The 20,863-nt window shown below is 40.8% G+C and overlaps 1 protein-coding gene across 32 annotated transcripts in view; it reads right to left on the bottom strand.

Annotated features, from left to right (window-relative positions):
- Positions 1-3,421: 3,421 nt before the first annotated feature.
- Positions 3,422-20,863, bottom strand: part of MAGI1 (membrane associated guanylate kinase, WW and PDZ domain containing 1) — a 327,423-nt gene continuing 309,981 nt past the window's right edge. For 8 of the 32 annotated variants that reach the window (XM_064667260.1, XM_064667267.1, XM_064667263.1 and 5 more), the window contains 6 exons: positions 17,506-17,709; positions 12,561-12,651; positions 12,376-12,439; positions 11,217-11,363; positions 9,944-10,082; positions 3,422-6,285 (listed from right to left, as the gene is read on the bottom strand). In XM_064667260.1, the coding sequence (XP_064523330.1) occupies positions 5,585-6,285; positions 9,944-10,082; positions 11,217-11,363; positions 12,376-12,439; positions 12,561-12,651; positions 17,506-17,709 (1,346 nt within the window). In that variant the 3' untranslated portion in view covers positions 3,422-5,584. Of the gene's footprint in view, positions 6,286-7,875; positions 7,965-8,071; positions 10,083-11,216; positions 11,364-12,375; positions 12,440-12,560; positions 12,652-17,505; positions 17,710-20,863 lie in introns of those variants that run through there. The other 24 variants (XM_064667262.1, XM_064667278.1, XM_064667256.1 and 21 more) reach the window with 12 other exon arrangements.

The raw sequence follows: 20,863 nt of genomic DNA, 5'->3' as shown, positions 1-20,863 counted from the left end.
CCTGCTGCAGCAAAACCTCCTCAAAAACTCCCTTTTAGGAAACTGCTGCAAAATTAACGTTAATGAGCCTCCTTGAAGAGATGGAACCACCTCCGTTTCAACTTCAACATCTTGAGGCTCAGACTTTTCTTTGAAACTGAGGATTTTCAGTGCACATGATGCCAAAGAAGATTTGCTGAGGACAACAGCCTCCTCATCTGCCCAGTCAGCAACTTGGATGGTGGGTGTTCATCTCCGCTGTTTCAGTGAAGAGCACATCACTGCAGCTCACATTATCACTGAAATGGGTTCATGCAGAGATGTTTGACACTGATGTGGAAGGGCTGGGGCACACATTATTTTCTGCTGACTTGCCAGAGCTCATCTCCTGGTGCCTCTAGGCCCAGACATGCAAAGTCTACACTGCTGAAATATGGGGGCAAATACTGCCAGAGCTTGAACTCATGCATAAACATCACTTGATTTTAATGGCATTTATACCCTAGTTTGTAGGATTATAGAATCACAGAATGGTTTAGGTCAGAAGGGACCTTAAAGATCTTCTAGTTCCAACACCCTGCCATGGGCAGGGACACCTTTCAGTAGACCAGGTTTCACTCAGAGCTCCATCCAGGCCGGCCTTGTGCACTCAGGATGTGCTCAGGGCCTTAGCCACATATCGGTATTTAACTGAGAATTCAGACACAATTCTGCAAACACTTCCTCTATTTTGATAGAATTTGTTAGTTTATTTTAGAAAAAAATCCTTCAGTTAGCACAATTCCACCTGGGAAGGAGCATGTGTGCTGTCTTCTCTCTTAGGCCCTGGAAATATCAAGAAACAATGTTTTTAAGTATTTTAGAAACTCTGTTACCACAGCAGCAACTGCATTTTAAAACTTTGATGGCCATTTACTACTTACAAGAGCATTTAAAAGGGTAAATTTCATATCACAACAATCTGTATGTTAATTGTTAAGAGTTCATTTGAAGATGTAGTTTGAAGATTTTTAACATGAATTTGGAAGAGAATGTCCTAAAAAATGAAGGCAAGTTTCTCCCAGTGTGTTGTAGTGGTACAACAGTATCACGCTGTGAGTTCATGCTAATAAAGGCAGTATGGAAAAGGAAATAAGTATGCCTTAAATTCTGAAAATAATCTCTGACTCGAAGCTCACGTTTGAGTGGCAGGCTGTCATATCATGGTCAGTCCCAGCCACTGAATTCCTACATGCTTGTGGCAGCACATATTTTATGCTTCTCTCTGTCCTGAAACCCCACAATTTTCCATTTGTGTGACATTTTACTGCCTCTTCATTTTATACCAGGAAGAAATGCTGATGGATTGGCATCACATCCAAAACAGAAACTGGCATCATTCTCAGACTCACGCGATTTACAGCAACTGCTAAGTAAATTGGGATACTTTTTTTAGTTCCCACTCTTCCATTTTTAAAAATAAATCTTAAGAAAATACAATCCCAAAGGCCTAACAGGCACACATTTACAGATGGCAGCAGTGGGTCATAAATGACAGATTTTCCTGGTACTATTTATGAGAGCTAAATACACTCAACATATTATGAACCATTTGTAACATTCTTCAGCAGAACAGTCAGCCAAGAGACAGAGCTGAAAGCCTGTTGCAACAAAAGGTATCAAAGTGAGGAGGAGAACAGTATCTATAATTACTACTCCAGTGATAAAACAAGGATAGTACAGCAGATGGATTTAACACAAGATCACTATTAAATAAAACACTGGCTCCAATACCAAGGAATGAATATTCAAGAGGGAGTGAATTAAGTAAAAGTGTATAAAGGCAGCAAACAGCTCAGTTAACCTAGAAGTAATGTGTAACTCTAACCAAAGAGATCAAACCCCACACAATTCTTCATGCTGGTTGAACAGCCCTTCTGCTCACAATTAGGTATTAATCTATCCAAATGACAGGACTGAGCATACTGATAGCATGGGAACCTGGCCATATGACACTCTTAAAAAAAGGTGTAAAACTCAAATCCAAAACAAAATCAAAACCTAACAATATCAATTTACAGAGCTTTTTCACTTACCACTTAGAAACATTTCAGTTCTTCATCAGAAACACACTCTAATTCATCTTTTCGGCAGCTTCATAGTTGTAGAATGTTGTTTAACAAAACAGGAGCCAAGTTACAATCTATAAAAGGGTTTCTTTTCATTTTTAGAAGTTCTGAAAAATATTTTATGGTCAAAAGTAAGGCTGAAACAAATTAAAGTAACTAAGGCTGTACCACAGAGTATGGAGCTGCAATGTTCATGCTTCAGAGCAGGGCTCCAGCTCCCAGTGGGTTTGGAAGCAGCAGAAGGGATGCCACCACTAACAATGCATTTTGAATATTATTCTTTTTTTTGTCAACTTGCAGTGTTTTTTAAATAAATGTTTCTGTAATTTTGGTATTATCTATGTAATATCTTCTTTAGCTGAGATTCAACACTTCAAAGACACATTTCAAAAGCTTGAGACTCACCTACTCAGCTTTGTGAGATTATTTAAACTATGCTATAACACAAAAAAGGAGAGGAAAACCAGTAGTAACAGCAGAAGGCACAAGTGCAGAACCAATGTATACCATTATAATATAATTTCAGGGTAGAAAGGCATTGAACATCATAAAAGATCCAAACCTAAAATACCCAAACACTCTCTCGGCAATATTTTCTCACTGAAAATATCCAAATGCTATGACCCATCCATACCCCTTAGGACTGAGGCTGCATCAGACAAATCCCTTTGAGAATGTTGTGACTGGAAACACAAATTATTCCCTGGTGACTCTCCTCAGTTGCCTGGACTCCCATCAGGTTGGCTGAAGCATCAGGAAAACAGATGAGTGGAGCCTGACAAACTACGTAAGATTTAAAAGTTATTTTTAAAATCTATGTAAAATTAACAGGTTTTCAACCTTAAAAGTCTTTCTACATTTCAAGAACTAAGAGATGGGAGACACAGAGTGTTGGTGATTTGTATTTATATGTATGTATGTGTATGTATATAAAAACACACACATATAAACACACACACACACATATATATATATATATGGCACTAACAATTTCAAAAACAGCAACTGAGTAGTTGCTCCTTGTCTTGATTTTACATGGCCACACATACCAATGTGCTATGAAGAATCAATGATATTAACCTCAGACACAGTCACAAGCCCTGCCTCGCCTGAAACTTTAGTTTCTCACTATTTTGGGGAAGGAAACTTTATACTGGAAAACCGGGAACCTTCGCTTTAAGGCTTGTCAAATGATTAATACATATTTAATGGATGATTAATACATTTTTAATGGATGGCCCTTGGCAACTGTGACCTACAGTTTACTAATTTAGAAAGGGATGAGCAAGTAGAATTAAGGTGTAGTTCCTCCTTTATCACTACACTCGCATGCATGCTTTGTATGGAAAACTTTATTTGATAATAAAAATAGCATTCACAGACTTTCTCCTTCTTTGTTGCTACATCATATACATAGTGTCTGTTCCAAGGAAAGAAGCTCGTACTGGGTAAGTCCACATCTACTCATACTAGTGTTATGTATAAACCCAATTAAGTCAAATAAAGCTATGAACAATGTAGTATTTATATATGCATAGTGTTTTATAAAAAAGATTGGCCCACATACTGCTTTTCATCAACACAGAAAGAGCATTATGTCTATAGCACGTTGCAAGAAATGATGACTGGAGAATATAGACTGCATACAAGTGCTTAATAATACATAAGCAGGCCCACCATGAAGGAAGAAATGATATTCAAACCAACAAAAGCTTTAGAATTACTTACACAGTCTCCCCTTTTAAAACCGCTTTACATACCTGATTCAGTTTACATTAAAATATATTCCCTGAATCAATTTGTTCCATTTTCAGAAATATAAACACTTAATCACATTCCTCACAGCTAAATTTTGTCATAAATCCTCTTTTATACAAGAAAAAGGCAACAGTTTTGTTTTTTTTTCCAACAGGCTCTATTAATTACAATTTAAACTGTACACACAATGATTGGCCATCTTCTTTCTTGGTTTTGTTTTTACAGTACCATGGCAACAACAGTGATAGACTTGCAATGGTTTTGTGTTCATATGGAGGATGTGAGTCAGTATACACGTACACACCAATGCACTGTAAAAAGCAGCAGTTTACTTTAGTGGTCCAACAGTAACGGCAAACATTTTGGCTCAGCTAGGCAGTAATCCATTACATCTTATACCAATGCTACAGCAGACTTACCACACAACTTGCAAATTTAAAAATACAACTTAGAAACTTGCAGGTTTCCCTTTTGCTGCTGTTCTCAAACTCAAATTTACAGCATACAACCAGTACAGATAGGCTTCTACAACCAGGTTGTCCCACTGATTGCCTCTTTTTGCCTGTGTTTTAATTTTGATTTTTTCTTTTTTCTTTTTTTTTTTTCTTTTCAGCAAGTGCACTCCTTTTGTCTCAGTAAGGATGAACCAGTAAAACAAAACAAAAAAAACCCTAAATACAGAGTGATAAGAAGAGAGAGCTTTTGGAATTTGGCAAAATTAAGAAAAGCCCACTGGCTTTTGCCTGAGCAGAAGGAATACACCTACTCCCAGAGGGAGGACTGAGCTCCCACCGCATTGTGCCTTGTCCCAGAATCCCGATCCCTTCCCTTGCTTCCAAGCAGACACACAATACCATGCATGCTGGGGTTGCTGTCCATATACAGCTAGAAGATGAGCAGGGCTGCAGCGGCTGCCTTAATGACATATCATTACGTGTTGCTGAGGCTAATGAGAGATCAACAGTCTATATCAGCATGTGACACAGGCATGGTGGTGACCAGTCCTTCTGCCTCTGTGCATTCTGTCGAGGGGGCCTGAAAGTATAAACTGTTCATGGAACAAACTAGAAATTCCTCATCGTAAATCATCTTGTGCTGTGTGGGTTTGTATTTATTTTTTTTTATTATTTATTATTATTATAAATATCCTTCATTGAAACAGTAGTCTCTTCAAACAGTTCTCGCAATTTTAGGAACATTTGTCTCTTTCTGTTTTAATTCCTTCAGCAGGAGCGCTCCATTCCTACTGAGATGAACAATTTTCTTCCTTCCCCACCCCCAACCCTTAAAAAATTTTCTACATACAGTGTAGCAGTGAGTCACTAGAGAACAGTCTGGATCAAATTATTCAAACTTGGTCATAAAATCCTTTGCCTATATTATATTACCGGCTACCCCCACTTACTATAATGGGGAGGGGGGAGAGTAGCCCAATAAAGGAATTCATTTTTAAGAAATCTACAAAGAATGTAGAAACAAAATTTTATAATCCTTTAGGACCAACATTTGGCAAGTAATTAAAAAAAAAAGAATACACTGAAAAATACTTTCTTTAATATTATACATCAGGCACAACACTTTTTTTTTTTTTGTTATAAGATTTCATCTGCATAAAAGGTTTGTAGGATCAGCAGGTGCCGGATGTCTCGTCGTCTGCGAAAGCCAGATGGTCTCAGCTCCCGCACTCTCTGCTCTGCTCCCATGGTGTGGGGAAGGCGACAGGGACCCCGGGGAGCCCCTCAGATGCTGAGGTCGGTGCTGCACTCCTTGTAGGGCCGCCTGCGCTGCTCGGGCGGGTGCCTGCGGCTCGGCTCGTGCTTCCAGCTGGGCTCTTCCCTCTCCCGGTGGCCGAGTCGTTCCTCCCTGAGCCGTCTGTCGGGCGACCTCTCCCTCCGCCGGTCGGAGGACTTGGCCCGCCGGTCGAGGGAGTTCTCTCTTCTCCGCTCGGGTGACCTCCTCGGCTCCGTGAGTCTCTCCAGCGACCGCCGCCGGCGGCCAGGAGACCGCTCCCTGCGCCTCTCAGGGGAGAGGTCCCTCCTCCTCTCGTGTCGCTCCCGCCTCTCCAAAGTGTTGTCGGCACTCCTTGTCCCCTCCCTCCGCTTTTCGGGAGACCTCCTCTTCTGCCCGTTCACCACTGCCCTCTCTGGCTGCCTCTCGTGCCTCCTCTCCGGCGACCTCTCCGTCCTCCTGCCTGGCACGTGGTCGTTGGTTTTAGAAGTCCCATTCCAAGTGTGGTGTTCATTGGGATGTCTGCTAAACTCTCTGCTGCCTTTTAGGTCTCTAACGTAAGTCCGCTTGTCCCCATGTTGTGATGATTTGTGAAGGTCTGGTGGATAACTGGACTCCGATGATGGGTGCTGCCGTCGGTCGGATGGCACGGGTTTCATTTCCGATACATTTTGTGAACCTGTGGCGGGACTGTTCCTGTCACTGCTGGGGTCTGAAAGAAAATAACAGCAAAGCGTTTGGTACCGATGCCTTCCGCGGCGCCGTGACACCACTTAGCACTCTTCAGACTTCATTAGTGACAAAAACAAACAACTGTTAAAGCAGTCAGCGAAGGCTAACCCAAGCTTTTGTTAATTTAACTGTGAACAAGGAGAGTTACAGGTTAGTACTGGTGCTGCTCTGATCGTTAGCCATGTTTTGGTCCAAGCTGATATCATCTTTATGCTCTTCTGGGCATGGGGCATTTTACATTTTCCCCAAGTCCAATTCATAATGTTTCAGTTACACTACTTTCTTTCCAGTGGAAAAAAAAAAATAAAATATTATAGTTCGGGTTGTTGGCTGGTTTTTTAAATAGTTTCCAATAAAGAGGGCCTTTAGGAAACAATTTGTGCCTTTTAAGTCATTACAAAGAACTGCCTTCCAGGTGTGGGAGGCTGTGGTTCAAATAGCAGAAAATGTGCAGAAAATAGAATTGATTATTAAGTTTTCACCTTGTAAAATAACATTTTGAAGGTGTGAGAATTAGACTGTAATAATACAATTTCCATTTCATTTAAGACATCACTTAATCTCACTTAGTTCTACCATGTTACGAAAAGTCCTAGGGTAGATTTTGGTTTTGCCACAATGATTCAAACAACGATGACAGAAGTTATGATTTTTTTCATATCAAAGCAATGGAAAGATATTGTAGCATGTACGATGGCTTTGATTCAAATCTAATCTCCAGTTCATTATTTTTTATGTAGTATTTGAGGTAAAATAGAGCTGAGCTACTTCTGCAAGACAAACTGCAGAGCAGAAGTACAAAAACAACCCTCAAACTAAACCCCAGCCCTGCGCTGCAGCTCAGCTACAATTACTGCTGTCATTTGTAACGGATGTTTATGAATGATTCATTACAAACACGAAAAACATTAAAGTGGCTGTGCTGCCTTAATGCAAGTGCTGCTTATATTTGCTTATTTTTTTTCTTTTTAGAAGTAACTCCTGCATGGCAGCTCGGCTGCCTTTAGCCACTTCCTGCCGCTCACACCCAGACACCCACCTCGAGGTGGGCTGTCCTGACGGCAACAACTGAACACCCTCACAAACACTTGTGGGGACAGATTTTTTTCCCCCCCCTCTTTTTCTCCTTTTTGTCTTCCCTCCCCCAGGACAAACCCTCTACAGGCTCATTCCTCCTGCCATCAGGCCAAGCATCTCCCATTTGATGGCATTTCCATTCCTGAGCTCGGGAGGGTCGGTGTGTGTGCGCGTGTGAGAATTTTGTGATTTCCAGGTGAACCCTCTGTTGTGACCCACGTGTGGGTAATTTTGCTTATTAGGATTTTCAGGCAGCAGCTGGGGACCACACTGCTTTTCCTTGGCTGTAAGCATGTGGCTTGCAGCAACCTGGCTAATCACACAAGGTACAAGCGAGGCTTAAACGTGTCCTGTGGTGTGTGTACTTACAATTCAGGGGACGCAGGGTGTTCGGGATGAATTGCTGTACATATAAAATATAGCAAAGCGGAAAGCAATGTGAGGGAATTAGGCCACAGCACAAAAACACCTAATATTGATTTTAGCTACAAACCGTAGTTTGATTATGGCCCATAAGGTAGAAGCAAGACTCCCCGAGCTTGTCATTTCTCATACATGCAGCGATATTAGGAGGTATCATCGCTGAGGAAGGAAGAGCCCAGCACCAAGAAAAGTGAGAGAAAGAGAAAGAGAAAAGTAGAAAATTTAGATTCCCTATAACAAAGATGAAAGAAAGAAAAATCTTCATATTTTATCTTAGAATAAAGAAAGTTTATTTTTCCAGTCAGATTGTCTAGGCTTCACCCAAATATAAGGCTGCAAAGACAGCAGTTGTTATTATTGTGACATAAAGAGACATCTAAGAGGTGATTCAATAACCCAGACAACGAGAGCATCCATTCTAAAAGACAGCTGGAACAGTGACACAGAATGTCATAGAAAAAACATTAACAATCAAACAACAACGAAAAATAAAGTTCACCAGAGACCACAACATTAAAAATAAGTACAAAACTCATTACAAAAATATACAGCCTCATAGAGAAGCACGTTCCAATTGAGTCAGAAAAATATTGGAACTTAACATTATTAGAGGAACCATTTGCGACTGCAGCGAACAGAACAAAGAGAGGAAGGAGTCCCAAATGTTACAAGGATATTCTTTACAGTAGTGCAACCCCTGTATATTAAATCCTTGCTTGGAGAACAAACTTTTAGTGGTTAGCATTAGCCAAAAGAAAATTGGTGGTGGATTTCCATCCTCAGTGCAACAGACATATGCTTTGAGAAGTGAAGCACTTAATTTACAGGGTATTTATGCAGTCTAGCATATGATACAGTACTGTACATCCAAAGGAGCATAGGAAAAGACAAAAGTAGAAAGAACATTACAGAATTTCAGTGCCATCATTGATCTTTCTGGTGTGCTATTTATATTACAGAAGTGTAAACCCACAACTTCCCTTCCATATCGTTAAACACTTCAATTGTTTGTTGGTTTTACTCTGAATTGGTCATTTTAAGTTAAGTAATGAGCAGACTGAGCAGAAACCCTCAAACATGGTACAGTAAATGAAAAGAAAATCTAGTTCATAAATTGTGCAGAAGGGTTTTGTTTCTGGTGTTAGGACATGGAGAGAATGATAAACACAGAACTTACTGACACAGAAATAACCCAAATAAGGGGAGGAAAGTATAAAGGACATCCCTTCAATCATCAGTTTCTATAGAAACCTCAAAGACCTTTGGTTGGGAGTAGCCCTCCATCGAGGGCACAATATTTGACAATTATCTCAAATAAATAAGACATAATTATAATATTAAATAGTGTGCTAAGTTAAGCCACCCAGCAATCCAACCTCCAGGGGAAGAAAAGGAAATCTAATGCAATTCTTAGTAAGAAACAAGGACTGACTGTTTCCCCCAAGACACACATGAGAGCACCTTTTCATAACCTCCTCACCTTTTCAGACCTTACAAATTAACTAGTTGAAACCAGCAGACAGTTTAAGGGGGAAGAAAAGGGCTCAGGAGGCCAAATCAATATACTTTTGCAGTAAAGCTTTTTCTTTTTTTCCTTCTTTTTCTTAAATAACTTTATAAATATTTACATAAATATTAAGGAAAGGCAAAAATCTCGTAAGCCATCTCGGCATTCATGTCTATGGATACAGACAGGAACTAAGAGAAAAACCTAACCAAAAAAAAATCACTGCTTCAGAATAGTAACTTGGGATCCCAGTTTTTGCATTGATTAGAAGTAGAGACCTATTTGAAACAACAATTCAGCCGCTGAGAAACAGTTTGGCACAGTTCAATGACATTCCTTGTTTGGCTGGACAAGACAATAAGGTTTTTTGTTTTGTTTTGTTTTCCTCTCTGATCACCAAAAAATACTGCTATGATGATCTTGCCTTACACTGCGCCCCAAGTCCATGGAAGCAAGCAAAGGATGAAATGTGTAGAAAATTCAGCACAAGCGAGGCAATTATATGTTGCAAAGGTTGGTAAGACACTGGTGAGAAAGGAAAATAAAAAAGAATTCCCGCTTCAGATCTTGAGACAAATCATTCATGGAGTGATGCCAGGGAAGAAAGGAATGTTTTCATAGTTTGACCCACCATATTCTGGGACTGAGCCATCTCCACGTTTCAGAAACAGGCGGACCTTGCGGCCACCATTTTTAATCAGTTCGATGGCCCGAGCGTGCTTCATGTTCTTGGTGGTTTCTCCATTGATCTCTAAGATTTCATCACCGATCTGTCAATGTAATAAGAGAGTCTAAGATTAGAACCAAGTCCCCACAAGGGTCCCCTCCAGCACATCACAAGACAATGGCCACAGCAAAGGTGGAACAACTATGCACCAGGTGAAGCTAAAAAAAGCCCAACTCCTTCTAGTGACAGTCCACAAAAAACAGTGTGCAGGGGCCTGGAACACATGAAGGCAATGGGGAAAACTTGAGGTATAAAAATATTTCATTGCTGTTTTGCAAAACCACATCGCAAAACTGTATTGCTCAATAGTAAGAGCAGTGCTAGAATTGTTGCTATTCTACTTAGTTTTGATTATTTGTAAAGTCTTCAAAGTGATTGTTCGTTTCACAGTCTAGCACAACTGGGATGTTCACAGAGCTTTTTCAGGTCTGTTTCTCACTTGGATATTGATACTACCATGAACCAGCAAAGCTGCTTTCGTAAATATAATCATTTATCAGGAAAGAAAACAGGGCTTAGAAGAGGTTGTCAAAGCATTGACTTCCAAAGGGCAGCACTGATTTTTCATCATATTTTCATCAGAAAATTTTTGGACCTATAGACCTACCCCTAGCAAAAGAATTTTGCAAATGCCCTTCACATGACTTATGTGGAGAAGAAAAAGATGTATGCGGGAAAGTTATAATGCATTCTCTAACAGAGGAGCAAGGAGTACATAAAATGTGCCAATTTAATTTTTTAGTAGGCCTTTTGTAACATATGCCCTTGTTATAATATTTGCAATTTAGCTGATATGTGAAGTTAATGCTAATCAAAAACCACGTTGTAATTTTGTAACCTGTGGGCCATACACATGCTCTGTCCCTACTCTGCCCAGTAGCAGACAAAGACTGTGGCTATTACATTTTCACTGCTCCATGCATCCCTGTTAGGCTTTAAAAGACAGATTATGTGTTAGAATCTGGAAAGCAGGATTGGAAGAAGGGGGTGAAGTCTTCCAATGAACACACACTGCTACAGACTGTATACAAAGAGTGACAGATGCCAACGACAGAAGTAAATAGGAACCACTTTCAGTTAACATTTAATTTCCCTTTTAGCTGGCACAGCAGAAGGGAGAGGCAGGGAAGTCAGCTAATTCCAAAGATATGTGGTATTAAAATCAGTTTGTGCATACCCTCATTTTCCCACATCTCTCAGCTGGACCATCCTCAGCGAGCCGCAACACGTACAGATCCATATTATACTCTCGGCCACCTCGCAGGCTGAAGCCAAAACCTTTGGCTCCTCTTTCCAGCTCAACAGTGTAGAAGTCTTGGTCCTGCTGGAGAGAAGAAAACAAACGCCCAACTGAATAGGAAGTCAAATAGTGCTCTACTCCCATTTTGAAATTATTCAACAACGAACAATATTGTTTTTGTTACTGATAATTAAAAATAGAAAATCAGTTGAATTTTCACACACAGATTAGGATTTGCTTCTTCCTCAGATTCCACTCTGCAATTTGGAGTTCTGGTGGTGGCCTGTGAAGGGCTTTTGGAATGAATGGGCTTGGCCATGTCCCATGGTGCATTTTTGGGCACTTTTTTTACACAACACCTCCTGTGCCCAGGGCAGAAAGGCCTTTTTGTGGAGGGTGGTTAGCGTTCTACCAACTGCACGGAGGGTGAGGACAACCTTACTTCCAGTGCCAGGCTTCAGTGAAATGTCTAATGGAACTTGGGGTGAGTGTGTGCTGGCTTTTCCTTTTTGTTACCACATCATCTATTCCTTTGCAAGAAGCTCAGAAGCCTGGGCATTGTTTTCCACAAATGCTATTATGGGGATGTTTTGAAGCCCCTAATAGAAGAGCTTACTTCTGGGATGGCCAGTGGCAAGGAAAGTTAATGGTGAGATAGATAATCTCTCTAATAAGATGCCATCTGCGTGAGCTGGAACACTCCAGCCATTGCCCCTTATTAAGTTTTCCTCTTTTTTGTCCTCTGAATTTATCATTTGCACGCAACAATACTTTCTGGAGAGGCCCCTCACAATATACAATTCAATAAACAAACACATAAATTATTACTGCCCTAAAAATGTCAGCTTTTTTCCTTTATTTTTTCTTCCTCAAAGTCTTGATGAGAATGTGTTGGAAATGTTTCTCAGCTGAAACAACAGCAACACATATTAAGAAACTAATCAGCAAATTCCTCTTTCTTTTTGAGCAAACAGACTGTGGGAGAACAGCTTCTCAGTAGGAATTTCCAAGGGAAATATTTGAACACAGCCAGCCCTCAAGCAGATTGGAAACAACAGTCTGTGGTAAACAAAACAATTAGAGAGGTGCTCCTTACCTGTGCTGCTTGGGGTGGTTTGAAATCAAACTGGGATTCCTGCTTTGGTTTGGTGTTGTTCCTGCTGTAATGAATGAGAGAAAGAGGGAGAGAAGAAAAATACAGCTCATGGGATGTGAAGGTGATCAAGGAGTAACCAAAGAGAGAGCATGTCAACATGCCCTCCTCAAGGAAAACAATCTGACCTGGTCTCCTGTGGTATTTGCTGAGGAGTATGTGTGGTTGTGATTGTAGCAATTTTTTCTGCATTGGTCAATAAAGTAGCATTGGAGGATTCTGCAAAATAGATTTTGTTTTTCATTATGAGGGAAGACCACTGGCTATTCACTGAAAGAAAAAGAAGTTATGCAAAGGCATTTCACTGGAAATCATCATTATGTTGTTTCTAAAGAACTTCAGATGGGCTCAAATTGCTCAATTCCCCAAATTAACAGAGTAATTATGTATATGAAACTGTACACTCATTTGAGAAATGAAAAAAAAATTAAAATAAAAAAAAATTAGGAAATCTGGATTGGAAACCCCTCTGACCTTTAGACACACTCAGAATGAAGACTTATAGAGGAAGGGTTGAACAGTGTTTTGTCTGTTATCTAATGACATGAATTCCAATCACTAAAGTCTCTAAATATGGTAGGTTGGCTAGATGAATTTTACAGTAGATATAAGTATTCCAGAGATTATAAGCTTATCAGTCCCTTCCTCCATCAGAAACTGCAATCTTCAGTAGAATTGAGATGTGGCTTTCATCTAATACCTCGCAAGGTGATACTGAATGTGGCTAAAGCCCAAACTTACTGAAATTTGTCTTTGAAATACAACCCACTACTGCCTGAGCACTGAAAGCTGCACACAGGGACGTGGAACTAACTACCTGCACCAAATGCATCAGCAGCTCTGAGTACCACTCACAAAAGGATGCACAGAGAGAATACAGAGAGCAGGAGTAACTCCTAAACTCAATTTCTGCCACAGTAAAAGGCTCTCAGCTCAACATCAGTCTGTGCAAATGCCATATTTCTCTATGCACAGCAGGAGGTGCTTCAAGGAGAGGTCCTCTCTCCTGCTTCCTACAACTGGGATGGGAGTTGCTGTAGACACAACTGAAAAGAGGTTACTTAGGCATCCCTCACAGCATGGCAGGGCAAAATGTTCCCCCTGTCATTCTGGAGCTGTATCACAGACTTCAGTAACACCAGAGTTAAGTCCAAACTCATTCAAAATTCTGCCTAAAATTAAGGACACGTCAATGCCAATAGCCAAATATTAGCAACACACTTTTGGAGGAAAGACCTGGAACTCTTGTATATTGAACTCAACACATTTTCCAGAACTACATATTGTATCAATCCTGAACTGAAATTAGTACTGAAGAGTTTCAAATGCTGAACTGCTCCAGAAGTCAGCAGTCCTGAAAACACCCTTTCCCTCCCATGGGAGTTTGAATTCAGGGGAAGCCTTGGTGGTAGGTACATGCTTAACCACACAAATGTTGAACAGCTGGTTGCATATGGAGAATGATGGACACAGTCCACGGAAACACCCACTCATCAGGCACAGCATTCCCAGCTAAAGCCACTGCAGTGTCAGACCCTTGCTCCTTTGAGGAACAGCTCTGCACACAGGAGACCCCCACTTTGTGCCTATACCCTTTGTAACCAAGAGAGAACCACAGGTGACAAGTAACTACAAAATACTGACCATGATCCACTTTTTAAGATCAAAATCTAAAATGAATGCACAATCACTAGGGCAACAGTGACAAAAACTGGATGGAAACATCTGGCTCTCCAACATAGAATTACAAGGTCTCCTACCCTGCCCTTTTTTGCCTCTTAAGTGTCTGGTAATTCACTGTACTGACTATGGAGAAATCTGCCATTACTAAACAGAGTCCAGCTGTAATAAAAAACTGCAGCAATGGGAGGGGTTTTGCCTGAATTAAGGAGAGGTGGTGGTCATGGGCTTACTTGGTCCTGGGAGCTTAATTTACTTCATGGATTTATTCTAATTATGGAGAAATCTAGATAAGGGGAAGGTTTTTCCTTTCTGTAGCTACTTGCACGTCAAGGGAAACTCAGGAAAGGGGAAAGAGAAAAAGAAGCACTTAAACAGATGGGTGCAACAAGAACATAGCTCCTTTGCCTGCAGTACTGTGCCCAAGTTAACATGCCCAAACCCTCAGCATATGGAGCTGTAACATCTTCCAGACCAGAGCTGGCTTGTGTCCAGTAGTTCAGGCAGCAAGAGAGGCTCCTGGGTCTGCCTGCACCTCTCAGGTTAGGCACGAGCAAAACATACCCATGTGATGCTGTGCCACTGACAGCTGGCTCGTGTGAGGAAGAGGCATCCCTATGGGTGGTTACACTGTAGAATTTTAAGAAATAATTCTGTTTATTTTGTAAAGATGCCTTGATGTTAAAATCTGACTCAAACAGAAGAAGGCCCCAAAACAAAGTTAAGTGTTCTGTATTCATCCAGAACAAAAGGCTCTGGAATCATCCACAAATATTTGGAGATCAGATGAAGATGGGCTTCAAAGAGAATGCAAGATTCCTACCCTTTAGTAGGTCACACTAATAATACCAAGCAGAGCAACAACACATCTTTGGTACAGATGTATCTTCACACCACTGCACTGCATCTATCTTTAGCCCACCCTATCCCATGAGTCAGGAGTTGTGCATAATTTTGCTAGTTTTCTAGACACTGGTTCAGGATGCATTCCAACCACCATGCAAAACCGGAGCAGAACATAGCAAAAATGATCTTTAGTGCAATTACATCTGCATGTTCTAAAATCTACATATTTCATTGATTCCTTGCCCTGCTCTGCCCTAAAACAGTCACCAATTAAATGTCTAATCTAAGCTTGTTCTTTCCCAGCATTCTGTATCCTTGCATCAGCTGGAAGCGTGTTAAAGCATCATAATTTCATGGCAAATGTAATCCTGCAGTGGTCTGTAGCAATTAATTTGTGCAAAACTTATTCCAAAGCAGACATTCTTGGTGTTTTTAATAATGTTAGAAGAGATTAGCAGTGTGAGTTTATTGTGAGTCTTGTGATGTGCCTTAGTTTCATGTTTATCTGACAAGTGGCTTCTGATTTATGCTCCCCCCTCCTTGAAGCACATAGACCATTTATATTTGCCAAAAAAAGCACTCAAAAGTCAACACAAAGAAAACAACAAATCAAGAAAGGCACACAAAGACATCAAAAAGAAAACAACACTGAGACTAATTTTTTGTATCTCATGGGGGTTTAGAGCAAACCTCTCAGCAATTTTCAGAGTGTTGGGTCTTAGTGGCTTTCGGAAATTAAAGGCAGGTAATACTATGCAAAGATGGCAATCTGACTTGGAATTTCAAAGTGACAGTAAATAAAAAGACTTGAAGTTTGCATTGCTAGGAGAGTAGGGAACACCTTTCCACTTTCTCCAGGAACATGTGATGTCAGTCCCAGGTACGTGTTTCCCTAACCTAAGCGATTTGCATGATATCTGGGACACGTAATTGCATGAACAAGACTGGCTGAGCATTCATATCAGGAAGCTACATTCTTCTTAAAAAATTTTTAAACCATTCAGAAGTTGCTTATTTCTCAGGTGGCTTTGCCTTTAAAAAAAAACAAGCTCTTCATTTATTTAAAGATTCACCTTCCTTGATTTTTATGAGATACTAAAATACAGGTAATGAACAATTCTTCTCTCAGTTTATCTCCCAAAGCAGGCATGCGCAGGCCAGCTCTGATGTTAGCCTGATTCACAGCCATTTTATTATTCATGAACACCTAATTTGCTGCAAGCAGCAGAGGATCATATACCATTTGACCTGGTACCTACTAGACAGTAGGAAAATAAAGGCTTTGTGCAAAACATATCATCCTAAACAGAAACAATTTATAACCAGATCATTTCTCATCCCAGTCTATTTTTATCCTATAACAAAACACAGCATAATCATGCTCTGTGGGGTAACCAAATCCACGTTTCAGATCAGAAAGTTTAAGAGTTAGCAACTACCCAGTGCTTCTCACTGGAAATCACATCATCAAACGTCTTCATTCTTTTTTCAGGTACTAGGTTCATTTCAGCTATACTTCCTCTGGGTTTCTTTCAAATTTAATCATACTTTCTCCACATTTAAATGCAAATAATGTCCTGTACCACTCTAAGGAATGCTTGTTAGCACTGTATCTGAGTCATCAAATCTTATACCCATGGATTTAACTTAAAAGGAGAGCAACGTTAAAAGGTTTCTGCCTAACGAGCTCTCACCATGAACCCATCCATGGCAGAGCAGGACAATAAATAAATACTCAGAATTTAGAACCACAGCAATTTTAGTTCTGCTGCAGATATTTTACAAGGTTTCTGCTCTGTTCCTATTCGGGGGTCAAGCTAGACATCAATGTAATGAAACTGATATATAACACAGATCCTTATTTTGATTAAATACTTCAGTGACCTGAAACCAGTACCAAGTGTCTGCTTATTATTAGGGATCCTGCATATTCCCTCTGATCTGAAACAGTGAGATCCTCTCTAGGGTAACTCTTACAGTGATCAGCTGCAGGCTCACAGCAGCTCCAGAGCCACCACCATTTAAACAGTCATTTAAAAATGTATTGAGCTTGCTCCCAAAGCAACTTACTGAGAATAAAAACAAATCTGCTTTTGAAACAGCTTAAAACATGTCAAAGTGTTTATCCCTTTCTGTTATCTCTTTAGTCCATAGCCTGCTTGTGTCTATACAAAGCTTCAGGAATCCCACATGCTAACAAGTGATTCCCAAATATTCTAAAGCTGCATTATTAAAACCTAAGGATCAAATCAAAGTGTACCAAGTCGTGTATCAAACTCATGGCAGATCATTTTAAGGAGATACATAGAACGGAATATTATTTTTTTAATGTCGAATCAGCACCTCCCTGTTTAAAACCATCTATTTCTATAAAAAGGAAGAAAAAATAAAGCTGTGAAGGGCTCACAACCTCCCTCACTGCTACCTCCCAAAGCGGGAGTGGGAATTGAGTCCTCCATGACTTTGCAGCTCCAACTGACACAAAAAAGCCCAGGAACAAAAACCAACAAGAGGGTCAGATAAGACAGCAGGAAACATATACTTTACCATCTCCTGGAATGATGCGCAGGGTGACGGTGTTTCCCGCTTCCTTAATGAGGTTGACGATGTCTGAATGCGACTTGTTGGTGATGGAGCACCCATTGACGGCCAAGATCCGGTCGCCTACTTTCAGCTTCCCACAGCGGTCGGCAGGACTCCCTTCAATTATCCGACCTATTTTGTGAGGCATGGCCACACATGCATTTCCCGCTTTTGTATTGGTTTGGGGGTTGTTTTTTTGGTTTTGTTTTTGGTTTGGTTTTTAATTGTTTACATACGTGGGAATATGGTGAAGGGGAAAAGGAGAAAAAGGGTTGAAAAGGGAAAGAGAAGGTTAAGGGTTAATTAATTAATGCATCAAGCAAAAGTTATTATAGGATAGCTTTGCTGCCAGTGTTCAAAACATTGGCAATCAACTAGTATGAGTGCACAAAGCTTTACTTTTTCCACAAAAAGGTGTTTTGTTAATCACTCAAAACTCCCCCCACCTGGATTTCTGTTAATAAATTGTGAGATTTTTATTGAGATTTTTATTGACTACAACTGCACTTTGCAGCCCCATCATAACCCAAATCTGATTTTATTTTTGAAGAAAAGGATTGAAACTGTTTCTAGAAAACTCAGCCTTCCTTCTCCAAGATTACATTGTTGTCAGCCTCTCTGGTCCTTCTCTAAGCCAACGGCTGTTCAAGGTTCTGCCAATGTTTTGTTCTTTCTCAGTTTAGAAAGATAAAATCGTTCTAGGCCTAGGAGGGAGCACGGCTCCCTTTCTAACACACAGACCCACTCTATCAGCGCTGCACAGGGAAGCAACATGAAACGTTTTTCTTCCATCGTGAATAAAGGTACTACCAGGGAAGGCACAGGACCACTACAGATGGGCCAAGACTGACAAAGGTAACCCGTTTGGTGCAGGCATTCACCTCAGCCTCTGTTAACCCTTCCGCTTTTATGACCTTATTTGGCACCAGGGTGGGAACAGGTAAGGAATAAGGACCTCCTCACTTAAATACCTCTAAAACCACACACAAAACCATGGAGATGTCTGACACACAGAGCAAGAGCACTTTAGGATGAATGTGTTTTGGAGACAAAATTCTCCTCCTGTTCCATGCAACTGTTTGTTCCAAAAACACAGGGTCGTCCACAACATGCAGAATTGGGACAAAGAGGATAGACAACATCACTAAGATAAATCCATTGGGCTTTTGTAGGGCTCCTTTATGTGGGCAAGAGGCCCTCAGGCACGCAGCACGTGATTGAAAACATGAGGTACAGAGCGGTCACCTCATACTTTGCATCCACAATACATTCACCCTCAAGATGCACTTTCCCATCTCTGCTATAGTCTTTACTTGATTAGTAGTTTTAGAGATATACACTGCTGCACACATGACAACACTAGAAAGACTATAAGGAAGAAAAGGCCAAGACATGGATATGTGAGGTTGGGAGATGCGATGAAAACTGGCAGAAAGCATTAATATTAGTTGCAAACATCAGGGAGATTTCTTTTTTCTTCTTTTACTATGATGTTAGAAAGTTTCTCTTTCTGGTAATACAAAGCCCTATCCAGTTTAAAGGCTGTTTTGAGGGTATGACTCTATCCAACCCACTGAACACAGATGACAGAGCCCACACCAAAGTGACCAAGGTGGGTTTTAGAACCAGTTTGGCCCATCTCTAAATACTACATATGAAAGAAAAAAACCACAAAGCAGGTCCAGGGCAAGCACCAGACAGCAGAGGGAACACATCTCATGCGGAGTATTAGGAAAAAGCTGAATATACTTGAAAAAAATTAAAGGAAAAACAGTCACAGATCAACAGATCTCCATGAGGAGCCCCTGCACAGAAAACTTCCAGTTAGCGAGTATCTTGGGCTAAAGCAAACACAACTCTTTACAACCTCAGGTCAAGGCTTCTCTGCAGAAAAGAGTTAGAGCATAGTCTTCATACAGTAAAAGTTATTTACACACGTTTGCAAATACATTCAGAAGACAAAAGCACTCCCTCTGGTTTAGACTGACTTCAGTTTAATCCATATTATATTATACCATTGTGTTCTGGCACCTAAACTCCTATTTTCAAGTGCAGTTTCCAGCAGCAAGGACAGTGTGAAGCAGCCTGGTGTCTGAGAACTGACAGAACTCGATGCACTGGCTTTCTACCAGATATTTCCCCCTTGAAATCTCTCCTGTCATAACGGCTCACAACAGTGTTAGAAATGGCCTGTTCTACATCAATACCAGCAAGGGAGGTGATGCTCCCTTCATGTAAGTAAGGGCATTACTGATGGGCAAGAAATCAGAAAAAAAGCCTAGGATAAAGAGGGAAAGGCCACTTCTTGCACTTGCATGCCCCAGGAACCCTCAAGCTGTACAGGGAGCCTCCAATACATTTTGTCTGCAAACCACAACCCTGCTGTGAGAGGTAGTGTGAAGAAGGCCAAGGCATGTGCTCTGCCTTTTCCTCTCCCCCTCCATCCCTAACATCTGCCACAGATTAACAGAGAGGGAATACCTTTTTCCACTACAAAGTCCAAGTGTATGCTGCCTCTGGCCCTTTTGGAGGAGATGGAAAGGGAAGAAAATAGCATCTCTGACTGCTTTCCTCCTTGCAATGACACTCCTGCTCAAGAACAGGCAGTTCTGAGCATACTTGCAAAACCAGCTTACACACACCTCCTTTGCAGCAACACCTGGAAATGGGTGTCTGCCTGGCAGAAAGACTGTCTTCAAACAGAAACCATGATCACCCTCTGTTAGGGCAGGACATTATGTGTGACACTGCATATACTTCATTTCACCCTACTCTGAAGAAATGGATTTGGGAAGAGGTGAAATGGGTCAAAAAAACATCCTGTTTTTTTAACAGTATTCTGCATTTTATGTATTACCAGCAAGCACTATTAATTAAAACTTTCCATCTATCAGCAGGTTCACTCCATAATGAGGATCAGAATAACCCTGATTGCCAAAGAGAAGTTAATCAGTTTAAGCATTACTGCTTTTAAATCAACTGGCTCGATTCCACCATTAGGAGACATATTTCATTCCACCTGCTCCATTTCTGCACTAGCAAACAGCATCACTGGGAGGATCCCCAGCAGCTCTTCTGAGAGCAAACCCCAGAAAGGCTCTCCCAGAAAGCGACCATCAGCAACTGCCATTGGTGGCAATTTTTGCTCTTCAGGTTGGGATTTCTCATTTTGCTTCTCTCGACTCAGTGCTGAACAAAACCCAGGAGGCAAACACCTACCAAGTCTTTGCCTCCGATTAAGCTATTAATTACATAAATTGGGGCACGCTCACGACTTTTAATTAAACAGATCCCCACTCGCCTCCTTGTGCTGCAGTGCTCA

The sequence above is a fragment of the Pseudopipra pipra genome, chromosome 11, assembly GCF_036250125.1.
Source record: "Pseudopipra pipra isolate bDixPip1 chromosome 11, bDixPip1.hap1, whole genome shotgun sequence".
Classification (NCBI taxonomy): Eukaryota; Metazoa; Chordata; class Aves; order Passeriformes; family Pipridae; genus Pseudopipra; species Pseudopipra pipra.
This window is presented reverse-complemented; position numbering and strand designations above follow the sequence as displayed.